A 19346-nucleotide genomic window follows, 5' to 3' on the forward strand; every position below is an offset into this window, starting at 1 on the left:
AAAGTTGCAGTTTATAAAGTATACAGTATAACCCACATTGTACTGACTTCTAAATAATGAAATAACTTATGGTTCAAAGCCCAATAAAACACTTTAACATTATCAAGAGAAAACATTATCAAGTTTTATTGAGAAAACCAATGAGTTACCAATAAAATGGTCCTTGCCGCACTACTGCTGATAATTAAGTTGTATATAATATCATCATATTCAGAATTACAAGGAGAACAGAGGATCAGATGTTATACAAGTCATTTAAAATACCTTCAATGATTCTCTAAAATGTTGAACTAAACCTTGTAAAATGTCACTTTGGCATCTGCAATATTAATAATAATAATAATAATAATAATAAATAATAATAATAATAATAATAATAATAATAATAATAATAATAATAATATATTTAGTCCCCATGTGACTGTCAGTGTGGATATTTAAGCTTATTCACAATCCTAACTTGGTATGTAGTAACACAGATTCTTAAAGCCTGGTAAAATAACATCTGATCAGAAGCGTGTGCCGGAGCAATGCCAAGACTCCCTTTGAGAAAACAACTGAAGATCAACATCACTGGCATCTAATTCCACTGACAAGTACAGTCTGCTGGCTCCTGGAAAACATAGTCAACTGAAGAGCTATTTCTAATGCAGTACAGCTGCACTGTGCGGCTCTCCAGACTGCTTTCTCTACAGCACTTGCAGAATCTGGCATGGTTATTAATGTTGAAGTTAAAAATGGTGGCCGATGGGCATTTCCCATCACAGGAGGTCACCGTCACCTAAAAAAAGAAGAAAGTTCAACATTAGCAAGCACACAGTGGTTACATTTACAGATGCTTTATTATTATTATTATTATTATTATTATTATTATTATTATTATTATTATTATTATTATTATTATAGTAAAAAGCATTACAAGGGCAATTTTATCTTTTCATGATAACAATCGAGATCGAGGTATGCAGGTACTGGAATTCTCACTTGTCCAAACTAGATCAGCAAACTCTCTTTGATTGAAATCAGACCTCACATATATGTGGGTGTTGTTCATTCACATCAGTGTGATGTTAAGTAATAAATATCCATTCAACAGGTGCTATTGATGTATATGTTTAGAATACAGTCATTTCTGGGGTGTGATTTGTTTTACTGGTCAGAGTTAATAACGAAAACCCTGGAGATACTGTAAAAAGCGAGACATCAAATGATACAAAGAGTAATATAATCTGATATTAATGCAAGAACACTGACCGGCGTGCTGCTCCTGCAGTCGTCCTTTCTTATTGTCATCCTGATTGTGACTTTCTTGCATGTTCTTCCATCGTCCTTGCCTGACAATACAGAGATACAGCATGAGTCACAAAACAAGACAAAAACAAAAAGCACAGTGGTCTCGTCAAGGAAATAAACAAGGGCAGTGTTGAATAAGTCTAACATGCCAGATGCCTTTGCTGGGGATCTCTTACTGAGAATATCTCTTTCGCCTTGCATATAAATAGTGTGTTGTGTTATGGTGAAAGATTACTTCTTAATTTCAGTTAGGCAGGGATGTCAGATTCGTGTATGGAATGTGGCTTGGTCTTGATTGACTAATTGCTGGTTTGCAAGTGATCCAGATCCTTTGTTTGGGAGATTTAGTTTAAGGAAAGGCTGAGAGCAGCAGGGTGTGCTCTCAGTCTAAGTGCCATGATAGTCCAGTTTGAGTGAGATTTTGATTTGTATTATTGATTTGTGTATTTGTTTAAATCTTTTGTTTTGTCTTTGTTTTTTGTTAATCAAAGCATGCTGCCATGCTTAAACTGTAGCTTTTCCAACTGGGTTTGCTTCCTGCAGTAACCAGCCCAGGCCACAGCACAGCCTTTTCTCAGGATCCTGCCAGACATTGAGAAAACTTAAGGCCTACTTCTATAAGGATCACCATGCACCAAAACAAGATACCCCAGACTAGGAGGGAACAGTCATATATAATATTTAAATATATATATATATAATATATATATATATATATATATATATATATATATATATATATATATATATACACACACACACACACACACACGCACACACACACACACATATATATATATCGTTTTACAAGTCTCTTTTCTTTATGAAGTACAGGACTGCTGTCCAATTCCGTAATGCAAAACTCTATGAGTTAAAACCTTGAACTGTGCTTTTAACCCCAGATCCATATAGTCAGGTCAATTCCGTGAAGTCTTCTTTGTTTTGTCTTATGAAAGATATCAGGTTCATGTGTGGGGGTCTTTATTGTTTCTTATGAAATCATATTACTCTCGTTGTAATGCATATCATCAATACTCTAGATATACATGTTTAGAATGCGCAAACAAAAACCTGAATACTGTGGGTTAAGTACCTTCCCTTTAAAATGTTTTAGTTTGTCAGTTCAGTTTATGAACGGGATTTTACCTTGCCCATTCATACAGTAATTGTGATTTCTTTTAATTGAGTTCTTCCATATAACCCATGTCACCACAACGCTGTAATTGTGTTTTGTTTTTTCAAGGATGAGGGAGTAAAGCTGTTCTACACCCCTATATGTAGGCTACATGTCATGTTATTATCAAAGGAACTGGAGCACTGTGACTCTGTACATAGCAGGATTCTGACAAGCAGCTTTTGAATCATAACGAGCATGTACCAATACATTTGGTTTAAATGTGTGTAAAACATTATGAATATGAATACAATAAATAACAATTACATGCATCAACACTGAAAAAAATACAAACAAATGTTGTACTAAAATGCTAATTCCCAACACCAATACCCATCTGGGCATGGGTATCTAAAGTTTTAAAAAAAGCCTACCTCTATTCCAATAGAGATCATTAATTAACTGTTAAAATCGAGGGATGTGCATTCTACAGTAACCCATCACCATCAAAATGTAGGTCTATAACGATAGTATTAGCATAGCATTTAGGCCAACCCCTATTGGCCAAATGGATATTGTGTAGTGCTACAGGCTGCAATTGAAAATACTGGAGCACGTTGCAAAAGATGTGATAACACATCATATTATTACCCACTAAATGAAAACGATGAAGTATTTAAATCATGTACCTGGATTTCAAAAGTCAGATTAACAATTAAGTACACCAATTCATTTTTCAAGTCTTAAAGTAAGAAAAAGTGCAGTACAAATTTTTACAACTGCACTATACAAACTCAATCTCTTGAAAAAATTACTAGGACAATTTACATTTATTTTTCATGGCAGATTTCTTATATTTCTTATATACAGTATGTTACTAAGTAAAGTAAGTATGCTTACAATGTATTACTCCTCAGTTTATTAACATTAGTGGTACACACTGCATTGACCCGTATGTTGTAGCTGTATCAAAACTGTTAAGAATAGTTATGTTAATGACATTGCTTTGACACATACATCAGCATGACAGAACAGACAAAGTACAGTAATGGTAATAGTACCTGTGTCACAATTTGTACTACCAGTAGGGGCTACTGGCCTAATGGTAAATGGTAAAATACCCAATCCAGAACCTAGTAGAATTATCAGGAAAAACAGTTTCATATATATATATATGAATACACATTCATATGAATCAGCTCATTCCAGCATGCATTAAATCAGTATTACCGGCTTATATTTTAAAAAATGCCTTAAGGCAGAAGCATTTTTCAGGCTCTGTTTTTTGTTTGTTTTTTTTGTTTGTTTTTTTTTTTAATTTATAGAGCACATGCTTTTAGTTTGCCAGGTCCGCTCTAAAACATTGCGCATTCGAACACATCAGGTTAGCAAAGAGATTGAAACATGGTGCATCACATTCCTAGCAGCTGCAGCTAGCACCTTTTCTGAAGTATAACAGTCTCTCGCTGTGCACGTGCCGCTAAAGACAATGAATGCTTCCATGTTTGTTTTAAATAAATTGGGACAGGATTTCGACTTTTCAGGGGATTGTGTCATGCAGCTTTCCCAGAAAGAAAAACAAATCTCCTCTGAATTGTTAAATTGGTACAGTACATCCGATTATGAAACCAAAAGTAGGCTCTAAAGAGCATCTTAAAAAAACACTCCTTTGTCTCGTGTTTAGTTTGTGACTATCACGGTTATACTCCAGAATAATAGATAATGAGGGTCAGATCAATGAAATCAGTCAGCACCCTGCAACAGGTATTCACACCAGCAGCCACAAGTAAGCCAGGTTGCCGTTATTATTTCTGTGTTTATCTTACTGTACTTTTGCTTGATTGGGGCTCTACATGCTTTGATGCTTTGTCCTCATTTCACCCACAGCCACTGTGTTTAATTAGACCGCAGCACTCCAGTACCAGAAGCCAAACAAGCATATAGTGCAGCCCTGATCACTTACACGTCTTGCAGCACCCGTCGATGTAGCTCTGCACAGTCCCTCCATTCTAAAACAAGAGAAAGAGGGACACATCAAGGGAGACTGCACCAAGCTGAAGATGCACTTCCAGCTTTTGCAGGAGCTGGGGTGAGTGGACTGCTAACTGTGCGCTCTTGACAAAGAGATTGGCACTTTCCCAAAGTAACCGAAGAAGACCAAGCGCTAGCAGGAACATTTCACCAGATGAAAACGGTCTGTGTTAGTCTCTTTGTTAATAAAGGCTGTGATTGATTCCTTCATCAAACATTATAGTCTTAAAGAAAGACATCTTCAATTGATTCTAATCTATTTATAAACAATGGAGCGTTAATAATTAGACCTTCATGTTGTAGTTGTCACAGAGCCCGGTACTTCACTCTTTTCTCTTTACTATGTTAACACCATCCTAACACATTAAAAAATTGCTCTATAAGTTTCGTGACTATCGGCCAGCCTTGGAAACAGAGTCAGAAGGAATGACACCGTCCCATTTTTTTCTTTGCAGTTTGGAGATGCAATGGCAAGAGCACAGAATATGTTAATGCCAGCTGCACATGTTTTTAAACATTTAAAACCTTTAGTTTAGGTGTATACAGTAGTACAGACTATTTGATGTTGACATTAACTCTGGAACACCAGATGGCACTGTTCTGGCATATTCTACCTTTGAAAGTTCTAAGAACAGCTGTAGGCCACTGCAGTTGCTTATTCTTGGCCCAATTTGACACCTATCTATCAATCTAGACAATATTTTAACCAAATTTACCCTAAACTGGATACCTTTTAGTTTTGCTTAATCATTGTGCAGGTTTAAAGCTTCCAGACTAAACTTATAGAACTGCCACAGCTGCTGAATTTAAGAATAAATAATGCTTAACTAAATTCAAGTCGTTATAAACAACCGAACAATCAAACCACATTGTGCACAATAACTCTGGTACAAACCTGCACACATTCAGTGTCGTTAAAAGGGGGGCAAACAACTCCAGAGCCAAGTACCACAGCCCCGACAGCTGACTCCACACAATCAAATCTAGTGCAGTTAGATACCCATGTACTCCCTGCCTACAATTCAAAGAGAAAACAGACACAAGGCATTGTTACCAAAGACATGCATACAATTTTGCAATACAAAGATTTTTTTTTTCACAATTCAAACAGTAGCTAAATATGTAAGGAAGTATGCATTTACGTGTATAAGGAGAACTGGAATCCAGAAGACCCTGGTTTAAAACCACAAGATGCTGCTTTATTGGAGGACCACAGGAGAGTATTTGACCTCATTGTGTGATTAATTTGGTTAGTGAAGGGTGCAGTACAGGGTATAGAAATCCTCTCAGTTATCCACAGAGCAGAGATTACTAAAGCACGAGAGCCCAAGCTTCTCCACAGTAGTTTGTCTTTAAGATGTTTGCAAAGGTTTTAGTACTTACCCTGTATAAGTCAATGGTCCCATTTTCATTTGTGAAAGTGCATGACACATTCTTGCAGGAGCCACAGCAAATATGGGGGTCCGAAGATGGAACGTAGACTTGATGCTATTAAGAAGGGAGAAGTGTGTGTGTGGGGGGGGGTTATATTGGAGTTAACAGCAAAGAAAATTATGTTGATCTTCAATGAAAACAGGGCCAGATGAATTGCACCTACAGCGCCACATTTTTCTGAGCAATTGACAGTGACTACATCCATAGCATGGAAGCCTGAGCCAGGGTCCATCTCCTGCAAGCAGTGCACCATGTAACAGAGATCCCTCTCGAAGTACTGGATCATGGACTGGCCAGGGCTCAGCACAGTCACTCCTTGAAACAGGCACACGTCGGTTTTCTCTAGAATGGCAAACACACAGAGAACAAGACTCATTTCGCTAAGGCTTTAAAAGCTTTTTTCTGTCCCATGCAGATCTTTCTTCCAGAGCTATAACAGTTGTTATCCATAACCTCCTCCCATGGCAGTCAAGTCTCAAGATGGAGGATGCTTATGTCCTTATGCTAAAACTAGCCAAACCATACTGCCATGCCCTGGCAAAGATGTACAGAAAGAGAACTATGTACACTTAGAGTATTGATTATATTTGAATGAACAGTTGAGCATAGTTGTAGAGTAGTGCAGTTTGAAAGGTAGGGATTGTCCTCCTCCCCCTGAAAACTTACTGCAAAAGTACTGAGTACAACCACAGGCACTGGAGAAGTCAGGGTCCTCTGCATGGGTCTCCCCCTGGTTGTTGAAGAAAATGAAGTGTAATTAAACAGAACCCTGGGAACCAAGCCCCTGATTGGTCCACATACTTAACATCCTTCTTCATCAGAAAGGGGACATTTCTGTACGTTAGTGTAACAGGAAGTGTGTGATACACTGCCTATACGAATTCTGTCCTCTTTCGGTGAAATTAGATTAGGTTAAAAGCTCTATAACCACGGATGCTGAGGAACATGACGGGCAGGGTTGCTGGTTCATGCCCTGCCTCCGCCCTCTTACAGTATCAAGTACATTGTTTTACTGCTGTTGTTAAATGGTTCAGTATGAAGTTAATGATATTTCATGCACTGTTATTTAAATAACATAAATATTTTTTAAACTTACCACCTGACAAAATGGGACAGAATTATTTTGGCAGCTGCACTCTGTTGAAAAGAAAACCATTTGAAGTAAACAACTTGAATTGCAGATGACTGAAATAATTCTATAAGTTTTAATTTAAAGTTTCTGAAAATATTTTACAGCCACTACAATTTGTCAGTACAGTATCCTGTTCATTTTGTTAATTTCTGTATCATACGCAATACCCACAGATGAACAACCGGTTGCAGCTTGATTACTTATGAACCTGTAATAATGCAAAACAGGAAATAGTTACCACATTCCCATTCCGGACAGCACTGTCCATCAATGCCCTTCTTCACCAGAACTGTGCCAGGCGTGCAATCCGGATGAGCTACAGGGCACAGGTTCACATCGCAGACTGGAGTGAAAAGAAAATAGTGCAAAAAAAAAATGACCATGAGTCTAAAATGTGGAAAGCATTTAGCTGCTTTCCTGCAGACCTGTGCAGCCATGCTGTGTTATGCTATGGGCGCTGTCATCCCAGCAATGCAAGACATATGCAGTAAGATTGGAGACGGTTCTAAATGGGTAACGGCAAAATAATCAGTATGTGAAGGAAGGCATCACCACTGAGGGGCCTGCTTGATAAATCAATACAACCTCAGTGGTGGCGTTGAAGGTACAGTACTAGCTCACACCCTGCAATGCTTTGATTCTAATTGCCTGTTGAAAAACAGATGAAAATCTGCAGGCTGGACTGGTGTTTGTAAAGTATTTCTCATCAGAAGCTGGCATTAGGTTTTGAAACACCCACATGGGTGACATTGAGCTCCTTCCAATGCAGCAGCTACGACTTTTCTCAAAAGAAAATTGAGATTCTGCGGTTTGACTCATTACCCCTTTTCATTTCTTACCGCACTGGTATTGTGGGCAGCAGCGATGCGTTGTATTGAGATCAACTGCGAGAATCTCTCCTTCACTGCACAAAGGGATGGGGTCGATGCAGGACTCACAGACTGAAAAGAAACATACGCTTCATATCAAATGAATAGACCTCAGGCTGTGGTTGAAAAATCTTTTTCAATGAAATTCAAATGAATTATTCTGAAAGCATTCGTACCACACAGATAGGAATAGCAACATGACTTATCCTCCCTGATTTCTACCAGGAACTGGTCCTCTCTGCATTCAGGGGGTATAGCAGTGGGACAGACCAGAGAGTCACATTCTGTTGAATAGAAAGAGGGCGATTCATACAATTCAGCAATGAAAAAATGTTAACTACAAACTCATTCATAATTAGAGGTGCACCACTAAAAAGTCAAATGTACTGTTTCCAAATTGCTGCACTGGAGTCACTATTAGGAAAGAATACATTATAGTTAGCAATCGGATTAGTAATTAAACCTGCATTACTACAAATGATTAAAACCTACCGCATCTATAATCAGGACAGCAGGATATAGTGCTGTAGCCAACCATAAGTTTATTCCCATTTTCGCAAGCAGGAACCTCATTGTCACATAAGGTTAAATTACACTCTGCAAAAAAAAAAAAAGAAAGATTACTTTTACTGAATATTGTAAAAGTACTAGTTTATGTTGCTATTCAGATAATCTACCCTATGATTCAGACAACTTTATATTAGAGATGGAAGTCATACTAAGTACCACATAGGCTTGGGTTCATCTCAACTGTAGCCTTTCATTGGAACACTGAACTTGACAAAGTCTTCCAGTCTTTTGCTTCATATGACTTTTTCAGTAGAGGTAACATGCAAAGGGAAAACTATTATTTAAGTTCAGAAAAGATTTCCAGCATTTATGAGAAGAAGTTGAATATACAGTGAGGTCAGCTGCTCACCACAGATCTTCTTCGGACAGCAAGCCCCCTCTTCAATGACATCAATGACATACTCCCCCTCCCGTTCACAGATAGGGGTCGGCACCTCGCTGCAGTCGGGCTCCACTGCAATGACGCTGCCATTCTCCATGCACTTGTACATGCAGCAGCCCTTACTGGAGCCCGTCCAAACCTCCCCGGGGGCCCGGGGCCCTCCTTCATTGTCAGTGCAAACTGAGGAACAAAGGGGAATATTCACAATTCATTGACATTCCTCGCAGAGGATGTACAGCACCCCAATCATAAGAGCACGACAATTACTACCAGTTGTTACCATATTTTGAAACTGGACTGGAACATTGAGTCAGGCCCTGGGCCTACAGTAAAAGGGTCCTCTACTAAGTTCCCAATCCTGAAGGTCACCTATCGCACACTGACCAGATCCAACCTTGCTCAACTACAGAGAGCTGACAAGATGAGACTCCCCAAAGAATAGATGCAGGCAGACACACAGAACAACACATTTAGGATTAGAGTCTTATTGTATAGTCAATGGATTTGCATTACTGACCGCATTGCTCCTCCGTGACACAGAATGCAGAGTCAGCTCGGTGTAGGATGGTCCCACTTTTGCACACACACTCCTCCCTGATGTAGGAACACGTGGATTCCTCGTAGTACTCTCTGTTCTGACAGGTCTTTGTTTTGCAGGTGCTCACACAAGCCTGGTATTCCTTTCCTGGGGGACACTTCAGAGCTTTATAAGGTATCAATTGGAAAAAATATATTAGAGGTGCCAGTCTTTATTAGAATGGCTTTCCATATTCTAATTTAAGTGCTCAATTTCTCCATCAGTATTGGTCTCAGAACCCTTATAGCTGTAGTTGGTTTCATGTCTTTAGCAGAGCTCTGCTCCAGATACAAAACCAAAGCCCAAATCTTTTGTTTGGTTGAAACTATAAGGACATCAAAAACAAATACAAACCAAAGGCAAGGTTCAAAGCTACCCACAGAGTCATAATGGATTGTGTCATATTGGAAAAAAAAGATAAAAAATAACCGGCTCCAGACACAGGGCAAATGGTCTTATCAGTAAATTAAAAGTTTAAGTTTTGTGAAATAGGACCCATATTTTAAAAAGTAATCCTAATATAATAATCTTAGCACTGCTGAACATGGGTTCTGCAATTAGGCTTTCCACAGCAATGGTTCACATCAGCTTATCTCTTGCGAGAGGTAATGAGTGTGGAAGCTACTCACGACAAAATCCCGGCGTCCTCCAGTTGATGCAGGTGTTGTGAGTGTAGCAGATTGCCACGTAGGCAGCAAGAAAATCGCATTCATGGTTCTTGTAGTGAAGATCTCCAGCCCAGATCTTATCACAGAATTGCTCTGGTGAAACCTTTGTGGACATAACATCAGTGTCTGTTAGGCACTGTACTTTCTCATTCTAACTGTCAGATGAGAATGCTGGAAATGGAGCAAAATGCCAAAGATAGACAATTAAGTCTTGTGCATTTTGACCAGACATGAGATCAATTCCCTGAATTCATGAACACTTACAAGATCTGGTTTAGAATGCAGTTTCCCCAACACTGGATTATATTCTAGCTGGAGTTTCAAATGGCTGCTGTTAACAAATTAATTCCATAATTATTTCATTTGCTACACTTCTATTCACTATCTAGGTCTAAAAAGAACCCTGTCCAGGTACTACACTTGGTTAAAGCCTGCTCTGTGCTTTAGGAAGTCTTACTCTTTCTTGGTAATTTCACCTGAAAAGTTCCACTTCCACACCACTTCACTGCCTTCTTTCCTGTCCCTAACCAATCAACTGCTACCCCCATTAAATGACACTCTTACAATGAGTATGAAGTGAATGGAAGAGCAAAACATGACATTATTGTGTAAGCTACTAGCACTTTATACTTATAACAGTAAAACACAAACAACAAAACCAATAGAAAATCATTTGAACTTAGCTAAATAAAGAAGAGCACACACACACACTGTTTTCTTAAGATTCAATAATGGAGATGTATTAGACACTAAGAACTTTTAGAGGCATTCCACATTGGAGGTTCAGGCTGGTGAAGGGGAGTGTGGAGGACAGTAGAGCTGGATCCAGCACAGTGTGGCTCGTACAACTGTATTCCACGCCACAACTTTGCTTTACTTAGAAGCACAGAGGCAGGCCTTGAGCTGAGTTTTCAGACATCAAGGCTGAAGCTGGGCAGGAGGGAGAAGGAGAAGGGACAGAGCTTTACAAGGGCTCCTTTGTGTATTCCTGTTTGGGGGATGTGTCGCCCTGGCACCATTTCCAGATATTCACTGTGTCTTTCCTTCAACTTGGTTTTTCATCTCTTCTGGTTCCTCTGGACCCTTCTCTCCATTCTTCATCACCTCTTTATCTTTCCTCTCTAAGCCCATACAGGTGTCTGTGATTTCTTCATCTTCTTTCTCCTGCTCCTCCATTGTCCTTCTTCTCATCTACTTAATTGCTCTGCTTCTTTTGTTTTTCATGTTCTCATTGTCATCTTATATCTCCTTGTCTACACTGCATTTCTTTTTGGCTCATCTCTCTCCCTCTTCACCCTACTACCCTGGTCACTCATTCCCCTCTCTTTCCACCCATACCGTTCCCTCACTCCCTTCCTCTATTGCCCCCTCACTGTACCCAATCTCTCACTGCCATATCTCCATATCTCTTGGCCTCTCTCGCACACTCCTCCCACATCCTCAATTACTTTCATCAGATTTCTCCCACTTTCCCTGCTCTCTCCCTCCTTCTACACTCCCAGGCACTCTGCGTCTCTCTCCCTCTCTGCACTTGTCACCCCTTCTTCTCCCTTCCCCCCTGCTATCCTGCACCTTGCCCCCACAACATATGATTCTGCTTTTCATTATAATTCAGTACAATTTACAGAGCTGTTGATGCTTTGAGTGCAACCAGAGTTCTGCTGTGAACTGCAGCCATGGTTCTACTTTATAGTGGACAAGTTCTATATTATAATATCAGTTCAATGATGTCTCATGTCTATAAAATGAGATGATGATGGCAATGGACAGCACCATCACCACTATTGATAACATAATCAGTTGATGTGATTATTGTTTAACCCTCCATAGTAACACTATGGCAAACTAAGATTATTTGACAATCACCTCAAGATTATAAAATTATATTGCATAATACATGGGTTAGGACATCCTCTAGGAGTAATGAAGCAGGAAGAGTGTTCAGGGATTGTACACACCACTGGACTCAGGGATTGTACACACCACTTTCTCATTGTACACCTGCCCCTCTAGCTTCTGCTAATTGCAGGTGAATGGGAAGACCTACAACCAAGTGCACTGTGAGATTCCCAAGGCTGTGTCACAGTATTAAATACAATTTATTTAATCGATACGATCACCTGCGATGCATAAATGTCCTATTGGCAAATCCCTCAGCATTGCATAACTTAATTCAATTGGGTAATTTAGACTACATTATAATTTACATTCCTATTAGTCTTTTGAATTGATTTACTTTGTCATGGCACACAGTGAAAGGATTTTGGTTCAGCATCTGGAAGCATTTTGTGCAGTTGCCCGTGGTGCAGTTGTCTCCCACCCTCCTGAAGTAGTCGGTTTCTTCTGACGTGTGCACCATCCAGCTGTACAGGAAGACGGGGATGTCCTCCACGTTTCTAATGACAGTCCCATTGGGAAGCTTCAGATCGTCCGCAGGGTTTCCATCACAGCAGCCTGGAAAGGAGAGAGAAGTGTCACAGCTGCTTTTTATACTATTAACACAATGGAGGGGCAACCTGAAGTTTATCAGTAGCTTAGACTGAACACCTCTCATCCTTAAGAAAATCCAAATTCTCCATTTTATACAGTAGGATATGCTTATAGAAGGTGTTAATTATACCCCACTTGGGTTGCATATTCATTCCTATTCTATGTCGAACTTTAGACCTTATCCAATCCTAACGAAACTTGCTACAGATATTGCTAGTATCGATATGTGGGGGTATATGGAACGGCCTATATATATATCCATCCATCCATCCATCCAAGTTTCACACTGACATTTGTAAACTCTATTGGGTTCAGGGACTTTATGAAGTTAAAAATTCTAATGATCAACTTTGATATGCAGATGTAGCACTGCATCTAATTAATGGTATATATAAGCACTACACAAGGATGTACAGGGCATTACTGAATGCATATAAGCAAACTGACCACAAAGGCCCTGAGTCCTGCTGGTTGTGTTGTACGGAGGGCTGTACTGAAGCACTATGATGCCAGTACTGTGGTACCACTGGATGCTCACTCCCCCCGGGGTGTTGATTATATACATGGTGCCAGTGTCATCTATATGCAGACTCTGCCTTGTGAATGGCAGGCGAGCATTAATGAAGTTCACAGATACCTGGAAGAAAAAGAAAGTCACAACGTAGTGGTGGATGGAAACTGGAAATCACAAAAATCCAAATACCAACACATTTACATCTATGGGCGCCACATACTGGCACCACCCCATTCAAGCTACAGCAGCTTTGAACGTACCTTCCTTTCCAGTCGATTAATGAGAACCTTGTATGAATGTGTTGTTATATTCAGCTTTTTAAAACACAGCCCAGATGTTCCACCTGTTGAAGTCTTTGAAATAAAAAAAATAGTTTATTTATTTTTTGTTAAATAATCTAAGCTATGAAGTTCTTTTTTTTTTTTTTTTTAATAGATAATGAAATGAAAATTACTTACGGGGCGTCTTATAGAGTTAACACTCTGTGAACCAAATAAATACAGTACATTATTTACTTAAAGGTGGTGCGGTACAGACAGAGAACATAAAACATTTCAACTGAAAGAGAGTGCAACCAAAAACTGAGAACAAATAAATAAATTATTTGATGAATTTTGGTGCAATTGAAGCCAGAGCAAGGGTAGCACAGAGAGTGGCAATGCGAGCTCTTTCAGGATAATGCTACTCAAGCAACATGCTCTTGCAATCAACACTGATGGCAGCTCTACTGTACAAGGGAGTTCACACCCAGGATATCCTTTGACAACTTTGTACTGTACAGCTACATGCTGACAAAGTCAAAATGAATAATAATGCTTTTCAAAATATGTATCAATACAGAAAAGAGATTCCATTCCAGATAGTTTTACAGGCAGTAGCTGTACCTCGCTGGTTGGACATTTCTCAATGTGAGCCACAATGTTTTCTCTCGGCAGGTGAACCAGAATGTAGGAGCCATTATCGTAAAGCGCAACGTTATTGCCATCAAACGTGATGACACGCAGATCAGAAATGATGGAACAGCGACCTGCATATGATTACATGAGTGAAAAATATATGGATTTCATACAACAGCATTTCTAATATATTTTTTATTTGTCTTTTTTGATATAATGTATTGTAATCACATATGAGAAATCACTGTTCAGGGTTTGTCAGCATTCTAATATGTCTAATCCTGTGTTGACAAGCTTTGCTTTGTGGCCCTCTTGCCAAAACTGCTCAAGATGACACCCTACACATGACGTATTAACTTATACCAAACACGAATGTTGAAAATGGGCACTTACATGGGCATTCCCATTGTGGGCAGCAGTTGTCTTTGTTAATCTGAACCGGCATTCCCAGGAGCCCACAGTTAGGCTGAGACACGTTATTCCGACATTGCAAAGAGGCATTGTGGAACATCAGGTGACCGTTAAAGCAGATATATTCACTGCATTCATCCACTTGATAGGAATATGGGGGCTTAAAGAAGACAAGAAAAAAACAGATAAAATACAGAACATGTTTTATTGCAACTATCTGCCCTAACGTACCTGGAGGGATGTTCCAATGAAGTGAGAAGTTAATGAAAACCTCAAACCCAAGTTTGTTTTCCACAGTTTTAATAATAGGCAGATTTGAACTAAGGGACAAGGACAAGGCGTTCATATCATCCACTGACATGCTACTTATTCAATATAACTCTTACTGTGCACGTTGATGTTGGCTGTAGTATTGAAGGCATCACTGTGCTGTAGATGGTATGGTCAGCTAATGTGGTATTGGTAGATGGGGGTGTAGCAGTTGTGACCTCTTGTGTAGATGTCTCCACCTCTACGGGGGTTGTCATGGTTTCGGTCGTGGAAAGGGCTGTTGTGATGGGGCCTATGGATAGCCCTGGAGGTGTCGTTTTTGTAACAGCAGAGGGCACTGAAGTGGCCAAGGATGTGTGCATCACTTCACTTGTAAGTGGGATTGGGGGAACTGGCACAACCGCAGTGGGAGTCAAAGCTGGAGCTGACACTTTCGTGAACGCTGTTGTGTCAGGCAAAGATGGTGAAGTACGCCCTGAGTCTGCTGGCTGCATTGTTGCAGTTTGCTGGGATTCTGACACAGTGGAAAGAGTTGTCTTCAGCTCTATGGATGATGATGGTAATTCGGTTGTTGCAGCTGTGGTGGCTCCTCTTGTTAAAGGTGATGTTACGGCACTGGACACGTTGTAAGGTGTTGGAGAGGAAACACTTGTGGTTGCTGTCACCAAAGCCGTAGTTGTAAAAGGCTCTGTAACGGTGGTTGGCTGTAAAGTTGACGGGCCTTCGGTTGAGAAGGTACTCACAGATGAGTACACTGTCCCTTCTGATGTGGTTGTAGCTCTAGTGTACAAAGTTGAAGAGGTTGGAGGCACTTTACTTGTCACGGTAGACAACGGAGCCTGGGTAGTTGTTCCCACTTCTGTGGTCAACACTTCAGGCTGGCTTGTGATGGTCATTGTTGAAGTCATCCTAGTGTCTTCTGAACTGAGGGTTGGCAGAGCACTAGTGATCCGACTGGTGGTCAGGAAGGGAGCAGTTGTGGGGCTTTCAGTTACAGTGGACGTCTGGACAGTGGAAAATGATGGTGAGGTGGAAAGGGTGGTTACTGCAGAGAGCAGACTCAAAGGAACCAGGGTGGAGGCTGTGGTTGTCATCACAGTAGCGTAGCTTGAGGTAGTTGCAGCAGTGCTGTGCTCAGTGGTAGAAGTTAATGTGGAGGTGGTCTCTGCTTCGGTTACAGCCAGGGATGTTAAGACAGTAGTAGTGGCTGATGTTGTTTTGGGTGATGCTGTAGTTCTGTTTGACTTTGTCACAAACATGTACGGACTTGGTGTGGGTGGTAGAGTGATGCCTGTATAAATGAAAGCAGAACATATGGGTAATTTTAATAACAGACTGTATACATTTTGTATACAGAAAATAAAAGGTCTTTTTATAGATCTGATGAAGGTAATATACTCAGATTATCTCTGAATAAAATAGGAGTGAGAAAGAGAGTAGGTTTAATGGTGATATATGGAGAAGTACATCAAATAGCCAGTACATGGCTATTTGAAAGCTTGGACAGACCCTATTTGCAGTGTCCTACACACACACACAAAGTATTATACTTACAGTCCTCTGGATATACGCATCTTCGTGTCACCTCATCTAGAATCATGCTCTTAGGGCAACGAGGAAAGCAGCCTTCTACCCTATTTGAAGTACCAAAAAAAGAATGATTAACATTCAACAATACAAACACATGAGAATTAAAGCAATTGCTTGATAAAATCCAATTAGTAAGTCTTACACACTGTACTGAATGCAGGTACTTACAGGGGTAAAAACTGACACTTCACAGCATCAGGATCACTGCATGTTTTGACGCAAGGACTTGCACAGCTGTGGTACCTCCATTCACACATCATCCTGTATGGAATAACCGTGCTGCTGTCTGACAAAATTAAATACCAGTTGTGTTTAATGTATCGTGTAAAATGATTAAGGGATTTTACTTTGTAGCCAGATACTTACAAATCTAAGACATTACTTTAGTAAATATTACCTAGCCTTCTTCATTAATCATTTCTGACATTTTTCAAGTAATATTATTTAGCAGCAGCCTCATGAGGAACATGCTTGGAATTACGCAAGTCACACAACGGTGTACACTGGGAAATCAATGAAGTCTGGTTGTTTCATATTAAATAATTAGAGGCAAGCATAACTAAAAGCACTGGGTGTATCTCTTCAATACTGGAAGAAAAATAACTCCAGTCAAAACAGCAGCCAGGAACACTAATCTAAGATACAGTATAATGTGTGTATCTACTATGCCTGTTTATATTCATGTATAATAACAGTGCAACTATTTAATCAGTTATCCTAATCTTTCTGCAAAGTTACTCACTGATGAACTGTAATATTAGTATGTCTAATAAATCTATTAAACAGTAAGATTTATAGTACTACATACCATAAACATACCCCCATACCCCCCCCCCCCCCCCCCAAAAAAGCACATCTTTAATATGTTTTGACATTTATACCTGTGTACAGAATCCCAGTGAAGGGACATTCTGTGACTCTGTCGCCCTCAGAGTATCAACTGACTGTTTATATGCAAGGGGTAAGAAAGCTGGATGTGAGCTAACACAGGAGAAGGGCCCTGAACAGTACATTGTTCTGGCTGCAGTGCTGGGCTGGCTGTTCTAGGCCAGCCTTAGCTGTGGCTCACAAGGCCTCTCTGCTTACATTCCAACACTTCGGGTTTATTAAGCTCCCATTGTGCTCGCTGAAATGCAGTGCATTTGCACGTCTAATTAAAGTTTGGCATTTGTGTAGTGTAGGTAGTTCAATGTTGTAATTTTAGACAGCGATGTGACACAATCTAATTGCTATTAGAAAGAAACCAGTGAGCTATACGGTTTTATTGCACTATAAGTGGTGTTAAATGAACCAAGCCCAATTTAGGAACAGTAAGACATCACTTTAAATGAAAACACTGAGTGTTATTCATGTGTTAGACCTTTAAGTATCTAATTGGAGCAACGCTTATTTTGATAACATTGTATAGTTGTAAGATTATTACATGGAGAAGGCCTGACTAAAGTCTGAAACAATCCCAGGTAAAAGCAGATTTTGTCATACAATTTCATTTTTTTACTATATGAAGTTTTATATCCCTGTTTAGAGACAAAGGTTGTTTTTGGAAGCAAGTGCTGAGGAAAGACTTTTTTTAAGACCGCTCTCAAAGCAATACAAGTAGCCTTTTTTTACTCCAAATACTTTTTGGAAAAAAATATCTAAAATAAACAATCCAGACTACCTACATGAAATGCCTGAGATACTTATTTCTGTTTAGTAATTTTATTTGGTGGGGGGGGGGGGCCTTTCTGAAAAAAACATGCCAATGACGATTAGTAAGTAAAAAGCTTGGAGAATCGAGCCCACTTGCTGCTCACCTTCGATGGTAAAACTGCTGATATGCTTGAACTCCTCAGAGTAGTCGTACCCCAAGGCTCTGGCGGCAGTCCTCGTGAGAGTGATGAAGAAGCCCTTCTGGCTGTATAGCTCGAAGGAGCTGTAGCCTGCCATCCCCAGGCCCTGGTGGTGGAAGTAGGTGGCCTGCCTGCGGAACTCCTCGCTGGCACTCCACTGCTCCAGGCGCAGAGAACCATCCTCAGAGGCGCACAGGAAGTAGTTGGGTCTCTCAGCAGATTCAAAGGAGATAACTGGCAGCCCTGTGAGAAATAATATCCTATTAAAGCAAAAAAATATTATCCAGTATGACCCAAATCTATTTGAACGCAAGCCAATAAACTTGTATTACAGTTGTGCTGTTTTGTATATTTTACATATAATATATAAATTACAACCCTGTACGTGAGACAAAGTAGCTGTGTGCTTTCTCAGGGGGATCTTTTGCATTGCAATATGCTCACTTGGAAACCACAAGGCTGCCAGTCTGCAGTTGCAGTCTTTACACCTGTAATCCAGCAGAGGTGACCATGCGTTTCAAGGCTTCATTAGGGTTCTTGGTATACCACAGCAAACTGTTATTCAACATATCTAAATAGTTGTTTAAATCTTTAAAATTCAAACCTCCCTCCCTGGCATTTTACATAAATTAAAGACTCACAGATGCACTGCTCAGATCGATAAAACAGACCCTGGTCCAGTATGTGTAACTGGAGGATCAGGTACAGCACTCTAATTCACAGTCAGAGGCATTCAGTTACCACACAGGATTATTGAGGCTGATGTAAGTTATTGTAAGGCACAGCTGGGGGGGAGGTATTCTTTTTATCTTTTGCACTTGTACAGAAACGGAATTGCTGTAGAGCACATCTACATGAATACTTGCATGATCCGTACATCTCAAGTGATACCCACCCATCTGGGACAGATCATGGAAACTCAAGTCTAGGTTTCATATCTGACACTGATCCTAGATGCAGTAATAGATATGTAAGGTTAGGAAGGGGCATTCCAACTTCAAAAGGGAAAGTATAGTTATCGGGTCCAGAGTATTATGTCTGTAACTAACATATTTCGATTCTGTCTAGCTAAAAATGATCTAAACACAGTACACATGTACTGTATATATGGGTCCTAATTCAGTTGTCTTAAATGCCATTGAGTGATATATCCAGTAAGTGCTGGCTATGTCACTGGGCTATTTCTTGCCATCCAATACAAAGTGTATGTTCCATTGTGAAAATGCAGTTTTCAATGTCATCTCCTTGATAGAAGCCTGTTCTGCATACATGG

The 19346-nt window shown here is 39.9% G+C and overlaps 1 protein-coding gene across 3 annotated transcripts in view; it reads right to left on the bottom strand.

Annotated features, from left to right (window-relative positions):
* Nucleotides 1-104: 104 nt before the first annotated feature.
* The window catches only part of LOC121320033 (otogelin-like protein), a 53200-nt gene continuing 33958 nt past the window's right edge, over nt 105-19346 (bottom strand). Inside the window, exons 33-58 of one of the 3 annotated variants that reach the window (XM_041258152.1) lie at nt 18038-18316; nt 16410-16527; nt 16206-16285; nt 14768-15942; nt 14364-14541; nt 13959-14101; nt 13533-13556; nt 13335-13427; nt 13008-13197; nt 12307-12524; nt 10032-10173; nt 9343-9528; nt 8793-9005; nt 8423-8470; nt 8050-8157; nt 7844-7945; nt 7243-7347; nt 6969-7009; nt 6539-6602; nt 6036-6214; nt 5822-5926; nt 5334-5453; nt 4371-4416; nt 3469-3540; nt 1255-1334; nt 105-781 (exon numbers count right to left, since the gene is read on the bottom strand). In XM_041258152.1, coding sequence (XP_041114086.1) covers nt 581-781; nt 1255-1334; nt 3469-3540; nt 4371-4416; nt 5334-5453; nt 5822-5926; nt 6036-6214; nt 6539-6602; nt 6969-7009; nt 7243-7347; nt 7844-7945; nt 8050-8157; nt 8423-8470; nt 8793-9005; nt 9343-9528; nt 10032-10173; nt 12307-12524; nt 13008-13197; nt 13335-13427; nt 13533-13556; nt 13959-14101; nt 14364-14541; nt 14768-15942; nt 16206-16285; nt 16410-16527; nt 18038-18316 — 4310 coding nt within the window. In that variant the 3' untranslated portion in view covers nt 105-580. Of the gene's footprint in view, nt 782-1254; nt 1335-3468; nt 3541-4370; nt 4417-5333; nt 5454-5821; nt 5927-6035; nt 6215-6538; nt 6603-6968; nt 7010-7242; nt 7348-7843; nt 7946-8049; nt 8158-8365; nt 8471-8792; nt 9006-9342; nt 9529-10031; nt 10174-12306; nt 12525-13007; nt 13198-13334; nt 13428-13532; nt 13557-13958; nt 14102-14363; nt 14542-14767; nt 15943-16205; nt 16286-16409; nt 16528-18037; nt 18317-19346 lie in introns of all 3 variants that reach the window. The other 2 variants (XM_041258151.1, XM_041258153.1) reach the window with 2 other exon arrangements.

This window comes from Polyodon spathula, chromosome 8 (assembly GCF_017654505.1).
Source record: "Polyodon spathula isolate WHYD16114869_AA chromosome 8, ASM1765450v1, whole genome shotgun sequence".
In the NCBI taxonomy this organism is placed as follows: domain Eukaryota; kingdom Metazoa; phylum Chordata; class Actinopteri; order Acipenseriformes; family Polyodontidae; genus Polyodon; species Polyodon spathula.